At 43.4% G+C, this 21583-nt stretch overlaps 1 protein-coding gene across 1 annotated transcript in view; it reads left to right on the top strand.

The window, feature by feature from the left end:
• EXOC4 (exocyst complex component 4) overlaps positions 1-21583 on the top strand; it is a 642084-nt gene that overhangs the window by 555629 nt on the left and 64872 nt on the right. Inside the window, exons 15-16 of the mRNA XM_075345350.1 lie at positions 8497-8638; positions 19093-19271. Of these exons, the coding sequence (XP_075201465.1) occupies positions 8497-8638; positions 19093-19271 (321 nt within the window). The remainder of the gene's footprint in view (positions 1-8496; positions 8639-19092; positions 19272-21583) is intronic.

A 21583-nucleotide genomic window follows, 5' to 3' on the forward strand; every position in this document is an offset into this window, starting at 1 on the left:
TTCTGCTTCGGAACCATATTGAAATAACATCATACTTCTCTGCGGTGGTCACACTTTTAGGAATGGCGTCTGTAGGTTTAAGTAATTCAATGCAGAATGCAGTAGATCATCAAATTACCATATGTATGGAATAAAAAGATGGATAATTACTATTCATACGATAAATACTACTTCAAGAGAACTTGATAGACCTAGGTCTATTATTCAACCTATGTAACTATGTAAAGGTGTTATGTTTGATGACCGATTCAGCAATGTAATATACATACATACATACATACATACATACAAACATTCATACAGATGGTGAAATAAGTATTGAATACGTCCCTAATTTTCTAAGTAAATATATTTCTAAAGATCCTATTGACATGAATTTCTCACCAGATCTTGATAACATCCCATCCAATTCACACAGGCCAAGAAATCAAACCCTAGATGTTCATAAATTTAGTGATCTGTAATAATGAGAAGTGATTCAGGGAAAAAGTATTGAATACGCTTACTGGAATTGATGTAAGACTTCGGATAGTGCTGATGTATGCTGTGTATAGCACAAACGATCGGCCAATTGCAGCTTCAGGTCCCCTAAGGGGGCTATTTTATACAGTAAAAAGGTTGAAAAAAACCAGTGTTACATTTAAAAATTAAAAAACCCCTTTAAAAATAACAATTAAAGAAAATACACTGATTCAGTGTTACTGCTTTCAGAAATGTCTGATTTATTAAAATGTAAAATAAATTAATCTGATCTGTAAACAGCTTTATGTGAAGAAAAATCAAAACACCAGAATTCCTTTTTTTTTAGTGCCACAACATTGCTATAAAATGCAGCAAAAAGTGAACAAAACATCTTATCTACCCCAGTATCTGTGGAAAAAGTCTACTCCTGGCGCAAAATATAATCCCCCACATAGCTCCAGATCCCTAAAAATGAAAACATTTTATGTTTTTGGGACAAATTTCTGATTTTGTTTTTCCACCACTTGAATGAAAAAAAAAATACCTGGGGAATCATATTGTCAGGTCAGTTTTGCCATGTATTGAACATAGTAAATAAAAAAATAAATATTGTGGAATATTTTATTTTTTTTTCCCCAACTTCACTGCACTTGAATTTATTTTCCATTTTCCAGTACACTGTGTGGCAGAGTGAATGGTGTCATTTAACAGTACAATTCATTCCGCAAAAAAAAAAAAAAAAAGTCCTCATGTCAATATGGCTTGAAAAATGAGAACATTATGACTCTTTGAAGAAGAGGAAGAAAAAACAAAGCTGGAAAAAATCACTCTGGGTGAAAAAGTTAGGGATACTTTGCACGTTGCGATATCGCTAACATCGGCTAGCGATGCAGAGCGCGATAGTACCCGCCCCCGTCGCACATACGATATGCGGTGATTGCTACCGTAGCGAACATTATAGCTACAGCAGCTTCACACTCACATACCTGCTCGGCGACGTCGCTGTGACCACCGAACTATCCCTCTTTCAAGGGGGAGGTGCGTTCGGCGTCACAGCGACGTCACTAATCGGCCGGCCAATAGAAGCGGAGGGGCGGAGATGAGCGGGACCTAACATCCCGCCCACCTTCTCCCTTCCGCATTACCGTCGGGACGCAGGTAAGGAGATGTTTGTCACTCCTGCGGGTTTACACACAGCGATGTGTGCTGCTGCAGGAGCGACAAACAACATTGTACCTGCGGTCGACCCGACATTATGAAAATGACCGACGCTACACAGATCACTGATTTTCGACGCTTTTGCGATCGTTTATCGGCGCATCTAGGATTTACACGTTGCGATGTCGTTACCGGCGCCGGATGTGCGTCACTAACGATGTGACCCCGACGATATTTCGAATGCGATGTTGCAACGTGTAAAGTACCCCTTAAAGTCTTGTTCAGATTCGCAATGTGATTTAGATCTGGACTGTGACTGGGCCATTCACACACATGCATATGCTTTGATCGAAGCTATTCTATTGTACCTCTGGCAGTATGCTTAGAGTCGTTGTCCTGCTGGAAGGTGAACTTGCGCTCCAGTTTCTGGTATTTTATATCCTCTAACCGGTTTTCCTCCAGGATTGCCCTGTATTTAGCTCCATCCATCTTCCCATCAACTCTAACCAGCTTCCCTGTCAATGCTGAAGAAAAGCATCCCCACAGCATGATGTTGCCACCAGTTCTACTTTGGTCTCATCAGACCAGAACTCCTTCTTCCACATGCCAGCTGTGTTTCCTACATGGATTTTTCACACTACAAACTTTACTTCTTATGGCTCGCTTTAAAAAAAATGGCTTTCTTGCCACTCTTCCAGAGAAAGGTGGAGAAGGGGCTTTTATCCACCGCGCTAATGATCACTTAATGAATATGTTGGATTAAATGTCACTTTATTTGGCACAGGTCCTGTGCCAAATAAAGTGACATTTAATCCAACATATTCATTAAGTGATCATTGGCGCGGTGGATAAAAGCCCCTTTTCCACCTTTCTCTGTTATCAGCCACCTGGGGTACTGCTGCCGTGATCTGGATTTATATGCTTTTACAGGAGTTGTGACTTTCACAACTCTATTTGGTGAGTAGGATTGCTCATATTTATACCCTATATATATTGGGATAAGACCCTATTGTGCTTTTCTTTCCACAGCCTTTATCTTTTGCCATTCTTCCAAAAAGACCAAATTTGTGGAGCGTACAACTAATGCCTCTCTCACATGTGTATGAATCAGATGAGTGCAATGTGAGAAAATATCGTATTGCACTCTGACCAATATTAGTCAGTGAGTCAGAGCAGATAGTCAGTTTTCTTCTCATCCAAATTCTGGATGAGAAAAAAGTTGCAGAATGCTGCAAGTGGATGCCAAAACCATGCAATGCTAACCAAAATAAGTCTATGGGTGTGAGGAAATAACGTGCTCCACACAGACCATCCTAGTGACGTCCGATTTTTACCTATAGATTACAGTTCTGTAGCATAGAACACTGTAGTTGACTGTAAATGAATAATAGCTGCTGAGAAAAAAAACAGATTGCATACGGACAACACACGGATGGCAAGTGTGAAAATATTTTCCTACTTTTCGGGATTAAAATGGGACCCCTCATGTAACACCAGCCTAATTGTTGTCCTCTGGACAGATTCTCCTACCTGAGCTATGGATCTCTACAGCTCCCTCAGAATGACCATAGGCCTCTTGGCCGCTTCTTTAATTAGTGCTCTCCTATCTTGGGATGTCAATTTATGTGGACTGCAATGTCTTGGAAGGTGTGCAGTTGTGCTATACGTCTTCCAGTTTTGAATGATGGATTGAACATAGCTCCATGACATGTTCAGAGCTGCTTGGCTTGTTGTTTTTTTATAACCTAAATCTGCTTTACTCTCCTTCACAACTTTATCCCTGACCTGTCTGGTGTGTTCCTTGGTTTTCATGACCCTGTTTGATCCTTAATGTTCTCAAACAAACCTCTGAGGACTTCACAGAACAGCTGTAGGATACTGAGAATAAATTACACACAGGTGGACTCAAGTTACTAATTTGGTGACTTTAGTGTTGGTATAGCACATAAAATCCAAATAAAATACATTGAGTGTAACAAGGATAAAAAGGGGAAAGGTTCACGAAGTATGAATAGTTTTTTGTTCCTCAGGATTTCCTTCCCTTATTCCTGCATTGGTTCTGATGAATCTCTCCCAATTTTGTTAATGTTACTGATAATGAGTGTATTAAAATAGAACCATCTGCTTTTATTATTTAAAGTTGATCATAATCTGGTTACAGCTTTGTGTGTTGCTAAATGGTGAAGTAAATAAAACAAAACATCATTACTGAGCATTGCATGATTTATCTATGTTTGCGGGGAGCATGGAAAAGAGGATGGAAGCTGTACTTGAGTAGGAATGACACAACCATAGTTCAGAGAAACCATGTCCTGGCACATTATGTAGATGCAGGCCCAGTGTGGCTTTTACTGATAATCCAGTTACTCCCAAGGCTGTACAAATGCTGAAGAACTAAGCCCTTTTCTAGAGGAGTTATGTCCTCTTTACAATGGCTCATTTCTCGTCTGAATTTATGCCTTGGAGTACAGGCAGCCCAACAGCACCACAGGCAGCTTTAACGAGACAATTCATTAAGCAGCCGGCGCACACGGGCCGTAAAGAACATTAATTCAGTAAATGAAAAACTAATAGAGTGTTTAGTGGGCTTTACATCATGGGTGACAGTCTGAACTCTCTCCATCATCACTGTTTACCAAAGTGACGGTGGGTGCTACTTATCACTGCTCTTATTGAATAGATTCTCCCGAGCACCAAATGTCACTATGTTTCCATATTTCATCATGTTTACACCTACTGTAATGTTCCTTGTATAAGTGATAATGTTGAATAATGTCTGCCATCATCACTGTAATCCATGTTCTTTACTCATTTGAATCCAAGGGAAATGTCCATAATTGACCATGGGCAGTAATATTAATTACTAAAAAAATAAATGTTTTTTTTTTTCCCTTTTTAATATAATAGAATTTCATAACAGTTTTACTGCTACTTTATTATGTTATAAAAATGCAAGTCTGGCGCTGTGTACATACGTAATGTAAATGCTAATTCTTTTCTGCAGGTGTCTGGAGCAAACTATGCAATATCAATCTTCTCTGATTATTGTGTTTTTTTGTGCATTATTTATGCCTTTGCCCCAAGAAGAAGAGGAACATTATTCCCCTGAAAATATTAGGAAATATTTCCATCTTCCTTGCACTGCGATATGAACTACCTTTTCATCTAAAATAGACAAACACACAAATGGCTCACTTGTTAGTGATGTGAAAAGGCTACTTTTTGGAAGGTCCTTACAGTAGTTATCCAGATTTGAGGTTAAAGTCTGCAGGGAGTCCAAACTTGTGAATGCTCACAACGCGCAATGTGCACGCTGTCAAGATTCTCCAGGAGCGGGCACCTGACTGCAAGAATGCATTATGTTTACATGCGACCGTCTGCCAACTAGATCTACCTGGCCTCACTCAATACAAGTGAATTAAGCAACGTTGGATGTTTCTAGTCAGAATGTGGCCAATACATATTCGAATTGTATACTTGTGGTCATGTGACTGCCCACTCACGGTGCCAGAAAATCTTGACAATGCACACACTGCATGCTGTAAGGACTCCCAAGTCTGCAGTCACATGGAGTGGGTAAAAAAGTATTTAGTTGGCCACCAATTGTGCAAGTTCTGCCGCTTAAAAAGATGAGAGAGGCATGTAATTAGCATCATAGGTAGACCACAACTATGGGAGACAAAATGAGAAAACAAATCCAGAAAATCACCTTGTCTGGCAAGATTTTGTTTGAAAATTTTGGTGGAAAATAAGTATTTAGTGATCTAAAATATGCCATATTTCTGGCTTTCACAGACCTGTAACTTTGTTTTTAACAGGCTCCTCTGTCCTCCATTCATTACCTGTAGTAATTGCACCTGTTTGAACTTATCAGTATTAAAGACACCTGTCCACAACCTCAAACAGTCACAATCCAAACTCCACTATGGTGAAGACCAATGAGCTGTAGAAGGACACCAGAAACAAAATTGTAGCCCTGCACCAGGCTGGGAAGACTGACTCTGCAATAGGCAAGCAGCTTGGTGTGATGAAATCAACTGTGGGAGCAATAATAAGAAAATGAAAGACATACAAGACCACTGATAATCTCCCTCGATCTGGGGCTCCACGCAAGATCTCACCCTGTGGGGTCAAAATGATCACAAGAAGGGTGAGCAAAAATCCCAGAACTACATGGTGGGACCTAGTGAATGACCTGCATAGAGCTGAGACCACTGTAACAAAGGCTACCATCAGTAACATACTACGCCACCAGTGACTCAGACCCTGCAGTGCCAGACATGTTCCCCTGCTTAAGCTAGTACATGTCCGGGCCTTTCTGAAATTTGCTAGAGCATTTTAATTATCCAGAAGAGTATTGGGAGAATGTCATATAGTCTGATGAAACCAAACTAGAACTGTTTGGTAGAAACACAACTTGTTGTGTTTGGAGGAGACAAAAGGCTAAGTTGCATCCAAAGAACACCATACCTACTGTGAAGCATGGGGGTGGCAACATCATGCATTAGGGCTGGTTCTCTGCAAAGGAACAGGACGACTGATCTGTGTACATGAAAGAATGAAGGGGGCATGTATCGTGAAAGTTTGAGTGCAATCCTCCTTCCATCAGCAAGGGCATTAAAGATGAAACGTGGCTGGCTCTTTCAGCATGATAATGATCCTAAGCACACCACCTGGGCAATGAAGGAGTGGCTTTATAAGAAGCATATGAAGGTCCCTGAGTGGCCTAGCCAGTCTTCAGATCTCAACCCCATTGAAAACCTTTGGAGGGAGTTGAAAGTCCGTGTTGCCCAGCGACAGGCGCAAAACATCACTGCTCTAGAGCAGATCTGCATGCAGGAATGGGCCATCATACCACCAACAGTGTGTGCCAACCTTATAAAGACTTACAGAAAATGTTTGACCTCTGTCATTTCCAACTAAAGATATATAACAAAATATTCTGATGAACTTTTGTTATTGATCAAATACTTATTTTCTACCGTAATTTAAGGGGAAAAAATCTTGCCAATTCAGACAAGGTGATTTTATAGATTTGTTTTCTCATTTTGCCTCTCATAGTTGTGATGTACCTATGATGTCAATTACAAGCCTCTCATCTTTTTAAGTGGGAGAACTTGCACAATTGGAGCACTGTAAAGTGCCTGCAAACTTGAGCTTCATGTCTGGACAAAGGCTATGGATCGGCATTCATTTTGGTATAAATCAGAAGAAATTACACTGATTGTTCTCCAATCTGAGATCATACTTTAAGAGTTTCCCAAGTTTGTTTTTTTTCAACAGCGCAGTGTCTTCTCTGTTGTCGTTTTATTACTTTTGTCTTTGAGATAAAAAAAAAGCCCAAATCAAATAGTTGAGATTTACTTTGCCCAATGTAGAATTGTGAGAGCAGACACATTGAATGCCCGTGGCTTCTGTCTGCACTTGCTATTCATCTTTTCTAACAAACCTAATTATTATTAAAACATGATAAATGAATTATAAATCACATACTGCTGGAAATCTGAAAATGGTTCTGAGTAAAGTTTGCCTCAAACACCACTATAATTAAAAACAAACATTTGCTTCTTTCACGCATTTGACAATAGTTTACTCTTGGTTCTCAGTTGAACTTTTTTCTCTTTTGCTCTTCCAAGGCATTTTTGTGTTCTTATAATTTGTCTTTTCATGTAAAACCAACCAATTATAGAACACATTTCCTGATACAAATACTAATAACCTGTTATTTTCTCCTCTTGCGTTTTAAGTAGAATTAATCAATGTTCAGAATACATGTATTTAGCATTTGGCTGTGTTTTCAATTCACATGATGCAATAGGTATTAGCGGTACTATACATGTATTTATTCTTAATTGGACTATTACCCATTTTTCTTGCGTTGAGTCCAGGTCCATGGCACGATATATCAGTATACTTTCCTATTGGCACGCTGCTGGTTTTCCTGCCTAGAAGCACAATCCATGCTATGACAAGGGTATCATGACTCGATTCAGCCGTTAAGACTGATCCCGATTCCTTGTCTTCATTTGTTCTATTTGTCCTGATGTTTCCCCATTCTGGTTCAGGGGATCTATATAATTTCTGTTATACTTAGGACTATGAGCATAATTGTGACCCTTTTGGATATGTAGTAAATGATGGAACAGTAGAGGTCCGATCTCTGAGATCCCCATTGACACTAAATGGGGAGACTCAACCTGGGCTGCCAAAAGCCATAGGAGGGTGTTGAATATAGCAGCAGTCAAACAGCTGCCAACACTTGGGGTTTGCTTTATCAGACTAAATCCATGTTACAAATCCAACTTGGCTCTCAGACGCTACATATAAAAATAAACAAAAAGCTAACGAGTATGACCACAATTATTCTTTGAATGGTGGTGTAAACATTCCAATCCTTTTGAAAGAAGGAAAATATGTAGTTATGTTTTGGGGTTCTTGCCCAAAAATCCACGTATATGTTGCTATCCCATTAGTGTGCAGTTTTACCATCCAGCAATCGCTTCCTCCATTTTTTTGGAAGTATGTGTGTGATGTGCTCCTCCTGCAGCTGTGATGCCTCCACTTAGTGGGGGCTTAGCTGTATCCTGCTAGAGTAGTAGTTTTAGGCCTGGGCATTGTACAACTGCAGCCCCATCTTCTTTGCTGTAAGTAATGATATTTATTCCTCTTTTTTGTTGCTTTTTTTATATCACATTTGAAAGCATAATATGGGTACAAACTTTTTCATGTAAAGTAGATTTAAAGCATTGGGGGTTTTTTTCCATTTGAATTTGAAAATAGAATGCAAATGAGATAAATCGTTGCTGGAGAATTAAACCAGATAACATCTTAACATATCTTTAAGCAAGTAATATTTCTTTGTTCTTCTCCTTACAGCAATGTCTCCTGGTTCTGACAGTCTCAGCAGTGTGGACATTCCTGCTGTGTCTGAGATAATATTACAGACCCTCAATGAGCTGGCTAATGCTTTCCAGGACATGTCGGACCGCTGTCTGCTTGTTTTGCATTTGGAAGTCAGGTAGGTTTTTATTGTCTACCTTCATAGACAGTATAATGTACTTTTGTGCTGTATATATGATGCTCTTCTCATAAATTTAATGAACTTTACAAGCATGGTGAAATATGTATTTTGCCAAAACTTTCTTACTACTGACTAGGGATGGGCGGACTCCCCGACACCAGGGATTGGCGGGACAAAAAAAAAAAAAAAAGACCCTGGTTCCGGCCTGTAATTAATCCTGGATATCTGGCCGGACGCTCCTTCCCCATATAAGTCTGTGGGGACCAGAATCCGGCTCTTACCAAGTCTCCCGCAAGGCTGTAACACTACTTCAGGTGCCGCTCATTATCGCTCACACATATTCACGGCTTCCCCCTCCTACCAGCAGTCCTGGCGTCTGTAATTGGTTGCAGTCAGACACTGCCCCCACCCTGAGTGGCAGCATATCTGTCTGCTTTCAATCACAGGCCCTGCCTGCAATTAAAGATTGGTGTAAAAATAAATAAATTAAAAAATTTGGCGTAGAATCCCCCCATAATATGATACCCAGCACAGACAAAGCATACGGCTACAAGCTGCAGCCCTTAGAGCTGCACTTATTTTGGCTGTGTATTAAAATAAGAGGAACCACGTTCAGCTATTTTAAAATTATTTAAATAAATAATTTAAAAAAACAGCATGCAGTCTCCTTCCCCCCCAATTTTGATAAACAGGCTTGTTAAAACCTGACAGCTGGGAACTGGTATTCTCAGGCTGGGGAAACCCATGCAGACATTTCAGCATCAAACTTGCACCTCTTGTCAGAAAACCACACTGAAACTGCATGAAAAAATGTTGGTGTATTTTTTTTTTTGCCAAGAGATGCAGATTTTTACACCATATTCTTGCACAAAATCTACACCTCCTGGCAAAAAAAAAAAAATCACATCACTATTGCATCAAGATCACATAGTGTTTTGATGCTTTTTTTGCCAGGAGGTGTAGATTGGGTGCAGAAACATGTTATACAAATTTCAGCACCAAATCTACATCTCTTGGCATAGAAAAATGCGTTTTTCTGCTAGGAGATGCATGTCTGTAAACTCAGTGAACTCACCTGAGATGAGGTCATTCAGTTCAATAAGGTCAGGTTACCTGCGGTCACGGGTGGAGGACCCTGGGAACCTCCAGCTGTGACCACAAATTACCTGAATGACCTCGCCTCTCATCCCCTGGTTCAGTCTCTTCCTGAACTTCACAGCGGGCGGTCATATTCTATGCCCGCACGCTGTCACTTCAGATGTAGCAGAGCTGTAATCATCGTGGGACCTCGTGTGGATTACAACAGACCTGGGCATTTTGGGAGTTATTAAAAGGGTGAAAGAGGGTTGGGCTTTTTGTATTTTATTTCAAATAAAGGATTTTTTTCAGTGTTTTTGTTTTATTTCTTTTTCACTTACAGTTTAGTAATGGGGGTCTCAAAGATGCCTCCCATTACTAATCTAGGGCTTAGTAGCAGCTGTGAGCGGTTATTAACCCCTTATTACCTCGATTGCCACTACACCAGGGCAATTGGGATGAGTCGGGTTAAGTTCCGTGATTGTCGCATCTATTCGATGTGACAATCGTGGGCGGCTGCAGACTGCTATTTTTAGGCTGGGGGGTCCTAATAACCATTTGTCTCCCCAGCCTTAAGGGTGCTTTACACGCTGCGACATCGCTAATGATATATCATTGGGGTCACGTCGTTAGTGACGCACATCCGGCGCCATTAGCGACATCGCAGCGTGTGACACCAAGGAGCGACAATCAACGATCGCAAAAGCGTCAAAAATCGTTGATCATTGACACGTCGCTCCTTTTCATAATATCGTTGGTGGTGCATGCCGCTGGTTGTTCGTTGTTCCTGCGGTATCATACATCGCTATGTGTGACACCGCAGGAACGACGAACATCTCCTTACCTGCGTCCACCGGCAGTGAGGAAGGAAGAAAGTGAGCGGCATAGGGGCTCATCTCCGCCCCTCCTCTGCTATTATGCGGCCGCTTACTGACGCCACAGTGACGTCGCTATGACGCCGAACGCACCTTCCCCTTAAAGGAGGGGTTGTTCGGCAGTCACAGCGACGTCACTGAAAAGGTATGTGCGCGTGACGCTGCCGTAGCAATGATGTTCGCTACGGCAGCGATCACCAAATATCACACGAATGACGGGGGCGGGTGCTATTGCGCATGACATCGCTAGCGATGTCGCAGCGTGTAAAGCACCCTTAAGAATACCAGCCCCCAGCTTTTGGCTTTATCATGGCTGGGTATCAAATTTGGAGCCAGTTGTTTTAATTATTTATTTAACGAAGTGTTAAAAAAAAATCCATATGCGGTTTATCTGTTTTTGATACACAGCCAAGACAAGCACACGGCTGGGGGCTGCAGTCTTTAGCCATATGCTTTATCTGTTTACAAGAAAAGCCACAGCCACTCCATAGTTTACCAGGAAATTATGTAACACAGTAGTAAAACCATAGTGATCATAATACCTGAATGGGGACTAGGACAAGTCGTTTAAATTTGAATACAAGCAAGAGAATTACGACCAGAGTCCAGGGTACAAAGTGAAAAAACTTTATTGGTAAATAGGTGCAGGGTGGCACAAACAAGTGTGGACATAGGCAATGATCTATAGCGGACTACTGACAAACCATAAATAATAATTGCTAATACTGGTAGCGGTTACATGTAAACCGGTGTACCTATGTATGCAGTCAGATAATTAATAGTCCACCAAGGAAACTGCATGGAATACACTAAAATATAAATGGGTCATAGACCAAAACAACCTCCTCAGAAGACCATGGCAACCACATAGAGTATATGTAAAGTATATAAATAACAAACAGGGTTGCACAGGGTTGGTGGAAGATTGTGGAAGAGACCCCAGCCTCCAATGATGAGGGAGACAATGGCAAATGCAATTTTACCTGAGAAGCATGGAGACCAAAGGAGCCTGCGTCCAACGGGTTCGGCGCAATTTACAATGCAAGCCTATGGACGCCGGATGCGGCGTCCTGCAGCATAAACCGCATCCGACCGCCGGATGCGTTTTTTTGCACTGCGCATGCTCAGTATCAAGCCGCATCCGTCAAAAAACGGACGGGCCGCATGGAAAAACTTATGCAACAGATCCGGTTTTCTCGCCGCATCCGTTACATAGGTTTTTGAGCCGGATTGAGCCTCACTGCAAAAAACGGATGTGTGAAAGCAGCCTAAGGGGCCCTTTGCACACTACGACATCACAAGCCGATGCTGCGATGCCGTGCGCGATAGTCCCCACCTCAGTCTCAGCTGTGATATCATGGTGATAGCTGGCGTAGCGAACATTATCGCTACGCCAGCTTCACATGCACTCACCTGCCCTGCGACGTCGCTCTGGCCGGCGACCCGCCTTTTTATTAAGGGGGTGGGTCGTGCGGCGTCATAGCGACGTCACAAGGCAGGCGGCCAATAGAAGCGGAGGGGCGGAGATGAGCGGGACGTAAACATCCCGCCCATCTTCTTCCTTCCGCATAGCGGCCGGGACGCAGGTAGGAGATGTTCCTCGCTCCTGCGGCTTCACACACAGCGATGTGTGCTGCCGCAGGAATGAGGAACAACATCGTAACATCGGTCATTCCCAATTCATGGAAATGACCGACGCTACACCGATGATACGATTACAACGCTTTTGCGCTCGTTAATCGTATCAAAAATGCTTTACACACTACGATATCACCTGCGACGCCGGATGTGCGTCACTTTCAAATTGACCCCACCGACATCGCACCTGCGATGTCGTAGTGTGCAAAGTGCCCCTAAGATTGGATGGAGAGTGTCTGTGAACAGTAATTTTCAAGTCTTGCTACAGATCCTCAATGAGATTTAGGTCCGTGACGTGGCCATTCAAACACTTGGATATGCTTTCATATAAACCATCCATTGTAGTTCTGACAACATATTTAGTATCGTTGTCCTGCTGGAAGGTGAACTTACAATCTAGTCTAAAATCTTATGCAGCCTCTAACAGGTTTTTAAGCAACTTACATAAGAAGATCGTATTAAAAATAATATTTATTCACTTATATAGCGCCATTAATTCTATAGCCCTTTACATATATCAGCAACACTGTCCCTCATCTCTAGAACAACTGTTAAGAGGAGACTTTGTGCAGCAGGCCTTCATGGTAAAATAGCTGCTAGGGAACCACTGCTAAGGACAGGCAACAAGCAGAAGAGACTTGTTTGGGCTAAAGAATACAAGGAATGGACATTAGACCAGTGGAAATCTGTGCTTTGGTCTAATGAGTCCAAATTTGAGATCTTTGGATCCAACCACAGTGTCTTTGTAGAAAAGGTGAACGGATGGACTCCACATGGCTGCTTCCCACTGTGCAGCATGGATGAGGAGGTGTGATGGTGTGGGAGTGCTTTGCTGGTGACACTGTTGGGGATTTATTCAAAATTGAAGGCATACAGAACCAGCATGCCTACCACAGCATCTTACAGCAGCGTGCTATTCCATCCGGTTTGCGTTTAGTTGGACCATCATTTTATTTTTCAACAGGACAATGACCCCAAACACACCTCCAGGCTGTGTAAGGGCTATTTGACTAAGAAGGAGAGTGATGGGGTGCTACGCCAGATGACCTGGTCTCCACAGTCACCAGACCTGAATCCAATAGAGATGGTTTGGGGTGAGCTGGACCGCAGAGTGAAGGCAAAAGGGCCAACAAGTGCTAAGCATCTCTGGGAACTCCTTCAAGACTGTGGAAGACCATTTCCGGTCACTACCTCTTGAAGCTCATCAAGAGAATGCCAAGAGTGTGCAAAGCAGTAATCAAAGCAAAAGGTGGCTACTTTGAAGAACCTAGAATATAAGACATATCTTCAGTTGTTTCACACTTTTTTAAGTATTTCATTCCACATGTTTTAAGTCATAGTTTTGATGCCTTCAATGTGAATCTACAATTTTCAGAGTCCTGAAAATAAAGAAGACCCTTTGAATGAGGTGTGTCTAAACTTTTGCAAGACGGACTGGGAGCGAGACGGACGGGGAGCGAGACGGACGGGGAGCGAGACGGACGGGGAGCGAGACGGACGGGGAGCGAGACGGACGGGGAGCGAGACGGACGGGGAGCGAGACGGACGGGGAGCGAGACGGACGGGGAGCGAGACGGACGGGGAGCGAGACGGACGGGGAGCGAGACGGACGGGGAGCGAGACGGACGGGGAGCGAGACGGACGGGGAGCGAGACGGACGGGGAGCGAGACGGACGGGGAGCGAGACGGACGGGGAGCGAGACGGACGGGGAGCGAGACGGACGGGGAGCGAGACGGACGGGGAGCGAGACGGACGGGGAGCGAGACGGACGGGGAGCGAGACGGACGGGGAGCGAGACGGACGGGGAGCGAGACGGACGGGGAGCGAGACGGACGGGGAGCGAGACGGACGGGGAGCGAGACGGACGGGGAGCGAGACGGACGGGGAGCGAGACGGACGGGGAGCGAGACGGACGGGGAGCGAGACGGACGGGGAGCGAGACGGACGGGGAGCGAGACGGACGGGGAGCGAGACGGACGGGGAGCGAGACGGACGGGGAGCGAGACGGACGGGGAGCGAGACGGACGGGGAGCGAGACGGACGGGGAGCGAGACGGACGGGGAGCGAGACGGTCGGGGAGCGAGACGGTCGGGGAGCGAGACGGTCGGGGAGCGAGACGGACACAGGGACGGGGAGCGAGACGGACACAGGGACGGGGAGCGAGACGGACACAGGGACGGGGAGCGAGACGGACACAGGGACGGGGAGCGAGACGGACGGGGAGCGAGACGGACACAGGGACGGGGAGCGAGACGGACACAGGGACGGGGAGCGAGACGGACACAGGGACGGGGAGCGAGACGGACACAGGGACGGGGAGCGAGACGGACACAGGGACGGAGAGCGAGACGGACACAGGGACGGAGACAGACAGAGAGAGAGACTCCTACCATTTTTGGATGATGGCTCAAACAGTGCTCCGTGAGATGTTTAGAACTTGAGCTATATTTTTCTATAACTAACCCTGCTTTACTCTTCTTCACAACTTTATCCCTGAACTGTCTGGGGCTTTCCTTCAGTTTTTTTTATTCTTTGATCCCTAATGTTCTCAAACAAACCTTTGAGGCCTTCACAGAGAATCTGTAGTCATACTGAGAATAAATTACACACAGGTGCACTCAATTTACTGATTAGGTGACACAATTTTCAGTTTTGCATTTTTAAAATATTTCGAAAACCATTAATCATTTCCTTTTCATTACACAAATATTTGCTACTTTGTGTTGGTAAATCACATTAAATCCCAATAAAATAAATTTACATGTTTGGGCGTAACATGAAAAAATGTGGAAAAGTTCACATTGTATGAATACATTTGAAGGCATTGTATCTGAGCCAACTAGTATATGAATGCATATTGGTGCAACAAGAGTAATTAGTCAAGACCAGAGTAAAGTTAAAAAATCTATGACCAGGAGAGGTCATGTATGCACCATGGGCAATGATTATGTGACAAAGATCTACTTTTCGAAGCATGCCTAAACTTGAATATGTTAGAAACAAATTTCCTGGTCCTGGCAGTACTGTCCACAAAACGCATAAAACTTGGATTAAATCCAGACAGAGGACAATAATGAACCATCCTTAGACTATATCATTAATATCAGATCAGTGGGTGACTGACACTCTTCATGTACAACGATCAGCTATTTGTTCTGCTGGTGGTCACATGTAAACATAGCAAAGCTCAGCTCCATCCAAAGTGTGGCAACCACTGCCAGGTACTGCAGAATTGTTCCTATTCACGAATAGTAAATAGTTGATCAATAAGGGTGCTGGCTGTCTGGCCCCCACCAATCTAATATTGATAATTTACCTAGCCTAAAGCTGGTGTCACACATAACGACGACGACAACGACGTCGCTGCTACGTCACCATTTTCTGTGACGTTGCAGCGACGTCCCGTCGCTGTCGCTGTGTGTGACATCCAGCAACGACCTGGCCCCTGCTGTGAGGTCGCCGGTCGTTGCTGAATGTCCAGCTTCATTTTTTGGTCGTCACTCTCCCGCTGTGACACACACATCGCTGTGTGTGACAGCGAGAGAGCGACGAAATGAAGCGATCAGGAGCCGGCACTGGCAGCTGCGGTAAGCTGTAACCAGCGTAAACATCGGGTAACCAAGGGAAGACCTTTCCCTAGTTACCCGATGTTTACGCTGGTTACCGGCCTCCGCTCTTGCTGCCAGCGCCGGCTCCTGCACTGTGACATGTGGCTGCAGTATGCATCGGGTAATTAACCCAATGTGTGCTGTAGGAGAGCAAGGAGCCAGCGCTAAGCGCGGCTCCCTGCTCTCTGAACTGTGACATGTAGCTGCAGCACACATCGGGTTAATTAACCCGATGTGTGCTGCTGGAGAGCAAGGAGCCAGCGCTAAGCGCGGCTCCCTGCTCTCTGAACTGTGACATGTAGCTGCAGCACACATCGGGTTAATTAACCCGATGTGTGCTGCAGGAGAGCAAGGAGCCAGCGCTAAGCGCGGCTCCCTGCTCTCTGCACATGTAGCACAGCGACGTTATGATCGCTGCTTCTGCTGTGTTTGACAGCTAAGCAGCGATCATAACAGCGACTTACAAGGTCGCTGTTACGTCACCGAAAATGGTGACGTAACAGCGACGTCGTTGTCGCTGTCGTTTAGTGTGACACCAGCTTAAGGTTATATCATGTTTGTCGTCTAACCTGAAAAGTGAGAAAATAAGACCTAGAAGACCGGTTGTTAGGACAGCAGAGGAGAGAAGAACAGACTTTGTTTTACCTGCTACAAAGTTAGAATATAGAGAATGTGCAAAATAGAAAATGAGAGTGTTGGCTTTAAGGGTACCGTCACACTAAACGACGTACCAGCGATTCTGACCACAATATGACCTGGTCAGGATCGCTGGTACGTCGCTAGTAAGCTGTCAAGCAGTCAGATCGTCTCAACGACGCAGCAACGATACGGCAGTCGCTAGCACCCTGTCAAATAGCACGATTCAAATCTGGATTAGTAACATAGGTGTGCATTTACATTGCTTTTTCCACGCCCCCTCTCCTCCGATTGGTTGTCATAACTGCGTTGTGACTGGGTGGCCTTGCCTTTAGAGAAGGCAACGTAATAGCGCTTCCATCCTTCTCCATCCTTGTCCATCCTACAGTCCCGATGCAGAATGGACTGTATTACGATCTGCTACTACACGCGGTCTAGGATAAGTGAATTCAGCCCTCTGAAATGTACTGCGTTCTACAAGCCAGAACAGAGGATGGAAGCGGCCAATCTGAATGCAGTAGCGATCACCAATCTGAACAGAGAGGGCGCGGAAAACAGTGAAGATGCACGCCGACGTGAATCGCGAACGAGGTCGTTGGGTATGGTGTCAAACACACTGACTCGTGCTGCCCTGCGTGAGCACGATGACCAAAAAATGAACCAGAACAGTGTGTAACGAAGCAAAGCTTCCATTTTTATCAGTATCAAAAAAGTGCATGAGCTCTGAAGCTTGCCAGATCCAACAATCTGACTAGCTTCAGAGTGGTGTTTGCAAGTCTTACAGCAAACAGCTTGAAGGAGCATGTTCCTTCCTTTCAAAACTGGCCTTTAGGGTGGTCAGAAACTCTGGCAACAAGCAGTAACTATAGAATTAAATTAAATATATCAGTTTAGCATTAAAGAGGATAGCTTAAATTTTAGTGAAACATGTCAGCCTTAAAGAGAGACTTCCTCCACTAGCTCTTAGTAGGCCTAGACCATCTTGGCAAGTGTCTGGTTTGGGTTTTGTGCCAAATTTGCCATATACAGAGTCATAAAGATATGGATTGTAGATCGCTCAACACAATACAATGAACGTTTAGTGTATGCTCATAGTAACTACGCGCCCTGGCAGCATGATAACTACTGTTCTGTACCTAGCTGACCTTGATGATGTTGATGATGACTAAAAAAATCTTCTGAGTTAGTGGCAGCATCTGGTTTTCATTCAAACACATTTAGTTCGTTTTCTATATTTGCTGTACGGAAACCCTTTTAAACTTTAGTCTTTTATTGTTGGGGTCCATTTTTTATGGATTCCAAATAATCAACACTAGAGATGAGCGGTTCCGTGGAGGTTCGATCGCCAGCAGCCAGGGAGCCTAGCCTCAAGAGGCTTGAGCTTGACTCGAACCCCGGAGCAAGTAACTGATTTGTAGTTTAAGTCTCTGCCCACAAACAGACAGCCATAAGCCGATCACGTCCGGAGAAAGGGTGGGCGGGCTTTTTTAAACAATTTTTTGGATTGCACACTACATGTAATCGTGCTGATGTTACCCCCAGTGTGAGCCATTAAAACACTGCAAGCGGCTCGCACAGGGCTGAGCACCAAGCGTACCTGAGCACAGCTTTACTTGCGCAAGTGAAGCTTGCACGTAAAGTATCCGAACCTGAAGATTGTTTTTTTTAAGTTGGTGTTTGGTTCGAAATTCGAACCTCAGGTTAGCTCATCTCTAATCAACACAAAGGTGTCATAGCACTCAATATAGACAAGCCGCTATGCCTATATGAATAATGAAGACATGATGAACTCTTCATTGTGCAAATAGACAAGGGGTTTGCACCCCACTTTACCAATGTTTACCAATGTTTAAACCATAGAAGAGTAGTCTGATCTATTGGTCTCACACACACTGTTTCTGTTATTAAACCATTACTTGTTATTTTTAGCTTTGCATTTCTTTTGAACTTGTTATGGGAGATGTGGAACCAGGAATCCTTCTCCGCAACTTCATTTCTGCTTAGCATTTTTAATCCATATAGAGGTGTTGGTAAAGGTTGCAGTCAGAGCAAGTTAAGCTCCTGTTTGCTGCAATCTTGCCCAAAACATTTCTATTACAAGTTCTCTATAACAGGGAGGTCTCTGAAAAGTTCATGGAGGAAACGTCTCCACACCTATGTGTAGCGTGCCAGGCTGAGAGGCATTTGACATTTTGCGTGCGACCCACAGGTCAGCCTTTCATAAGAGAGTTTTCGTTCCTAGTGCTGGGAATTAACAAAGTGTACTGTGAAGGCATCAATCACAAGCTTTATTTCCAGGTGATCTTTGAGAAACTCCACGCAGGTAAATTAAAATCTGACTCGGCGACATGACTGAGGATATAGAAAATGTGACCTGTGGCACTGTGTCCTTAAAAGCGTCAAGAAATGAACATTTTCCTTAAGCTCTACAGCATTATCTGACCCTAATACTCTGCTACAAAAAGTATTTTATTTCCCGCTCTCGCAAGATGTATAACATTTATTCATAATGTTTTTCATTTGAAAAATGACATTTGAAAGATAACTTTAAAAGTCGAGAATATGAGATGCATTTACAAGATGGAAACATAGATTTGTGTTTTCTTTTCTCTTCAGAGTTCACTGCTTCCATTATCTTATTCCATTGGCCAAGCAAGGAAACTATGCAATCGTAGCAAACGTGGAAAGCATGGATTATGACCCTCTGATTGTGCGACTGAACAAGGACATAAGTGGCGTAGAAGAGGCCATGGGTGCTAGTCTCCAGCAGCACAAGTTCCAGTACATCTTTGAAGGTACTGTATAATATTACATGCGTTTTCTTTTTGGTTCTCCATGTAATTATCTGTTTAGCAAATTAAATTAAATTATTAACAATACATAAAAACGTAGACAAGAAGTAAGAAGAAGAAAGTTGTCCTTTTAGTTTTCTTAAAACCTGTGCACCATAATTACAAGTTAGGCCCTATTAATATGTGGTGTTATCTCTTGTTATCAATGAATTCTAAAAGAATTCTAGGAGCTGTATACACCGCCAACCCAAGGATCTTGTGGGTGGCCAGTACCTAAAATTCTCGCTTTCTTGCTGGTGATTTATTTGTCTGTACTGTAATTTTAGAATTATTCTATTCCTGCTTGCAATGATAATAATCTCTTTATGCTCCAGTTTCCTGATGAATACATTCGGTTTACAGTACACCATAGTCAGTCAGACAGTCAGAACAGACAGAGCTGCAGTATAAAGCATGGATCAGGACATTGCATCCAACTGACCTACTTATGAGACCGGATATGGATTTCAGACTTTAGTTTGAAGACTTAAGTTGCAGTCACTGACTATAGCTAGGTCATAATAGAGAAAAGCTACATAAATAAGATTAAAGCTAACCAACCACCAGGATTTTTCTATATGAGGTAAAGGCAGTGCCATACAGGCACTAAGATGCTGATTGTAGACATACTTGTTATAGAAAGATCGGATGCTTGATTGCTGAAATATCTTTAATCAAAGTTGCAGAAATGCACTGTACTTTGACAAGTGCATCGGGGCGGGCCTTTGTGGGTTGGCGGCGTTTTTTCCTCCTTCAGCGTGCTCCTTTCTTGCCCCCTTTTCTTTATTTAACTATTGCGCCACTCCACCATTGCTATTGTTGGTGGCGTATGCGCATTGACACAGTAATTCTTTCTTCATTAAATTGGCGCCGGAGTCTGCACATGGGCATACCGTGATCTTCGGAGCAATTTTATTGAAGACACTGCAGTGAAAACAGGCATTGGTGCATGCGCAGATTTTTTCTTTACATATGCACATGCGCCTCTGCTGCTTGTAGTCTTCACTGCAGTGTCTTCAATAAAATCACACAGGGCATTGTGGTACGTGCATGTGTGGACTCCGGCGCCATTTTAATGAAGACAGAATTACTGTGGCAGTGCTCACGGGCCGCCAACAACAGCCATTGCAGCGTACTGCAATATTCAAATAAAAAAGGGGGCAAGCCAGGATGATGCCGGAGAAGGAATAAACACTAGCGACCTGACCTACAAAGGTCCCGCGCCCTTTGCACATGTCAATCAAAGTGCAGTGCATTTCTGCAACTTTGATTAAAGATATTTCATCAACCAAGCATCCAATCTTTCTACAACAGGTATGGCTACATTCAGCTGGTGTTATCCTGATAATGTATGTATTATTATATTATATTTATATACACACGTGGTCAAAATTGTTGGTACCCCTCGTTTAATAAAAGAAAGAAAAACCCACAATGGTCACAGAAATTACTTGAATCTGACAAAAGTAATAATTAAAAATCTATGAAAATGAACAAATCAAAGTCAGACATTGCTTTTCATCCATGCTTCCACAGAATTGTTTAAAAAATAAAACTTATTAAATAGGCCTTGCCAGAAATGATTGTACCCCTGAAAATAATGTGACAAAGGGAAATGTTAAATCAAGGTGTGTCCACTAATTAGCATCACAAGTGTCTACAATCAGTCAGTGGGCCTGTATATAGGGCTACAGATACTCACTATGCTGTTTGGTGACATGGTGTGTACCACACTCAACATGGATCAGAGGGAGCAAAGGAAAGAGTTGTCTCAGGAGATTAGAAAGAAAATTATGGATAAGCATGTTAAAGGTAAAGGCTATAAGATCATCTTCAAGCAGCTGGATGTTCCTGTGGCTACAGTTGCACATATTTAGAAATTTAAAATGCATGGGATTGTAGCTAACTTTACTGGACGTGGCCGCACGAGGAAAATTGATGACAAATCAAAGAGACGGATGATACGAATGGTAACAAAATAGCCCAGAAAAACTTCTAATGAGATTAAAGGTGAACTTCAAGCTTAAGGAACATCAGTGACAGATCGCACCATCCGTCGTCGTTTGAGTGAAAGTGGACTTCATGGGAGACGACCGAGGAGGACACCCTTGTTGAAAAAAAAATCATAAGAAAGCCAGACTGGAATTTGCCAAACTACATGTTGACATGCCACAAAGCTTCTGGGAGAATGTCCTATGGACAGATGAGACAAAAATTGAACTTTTTGGCAAGGTACATCAGCTCTTTGTTCACAGATGGAAAAATGAAGCGTGTCA

This window comes from Anomaloglossus baeobatrachus, chromosome 4 (assembly GCF_048569485.1).
Source record: "Anomaloglossus baeobatrachus isolate aAnoBae1 chromosome 4, aAnoBae1.hap1, whole genome shotgun sequence".
NCBI classification, from domain to species: Eukaryota; Metazoa; Chordata; class Amphibia; order Anura; family Aromobatidae; genus Anomaloglossus; species Anomaloglossus baeobatrachus.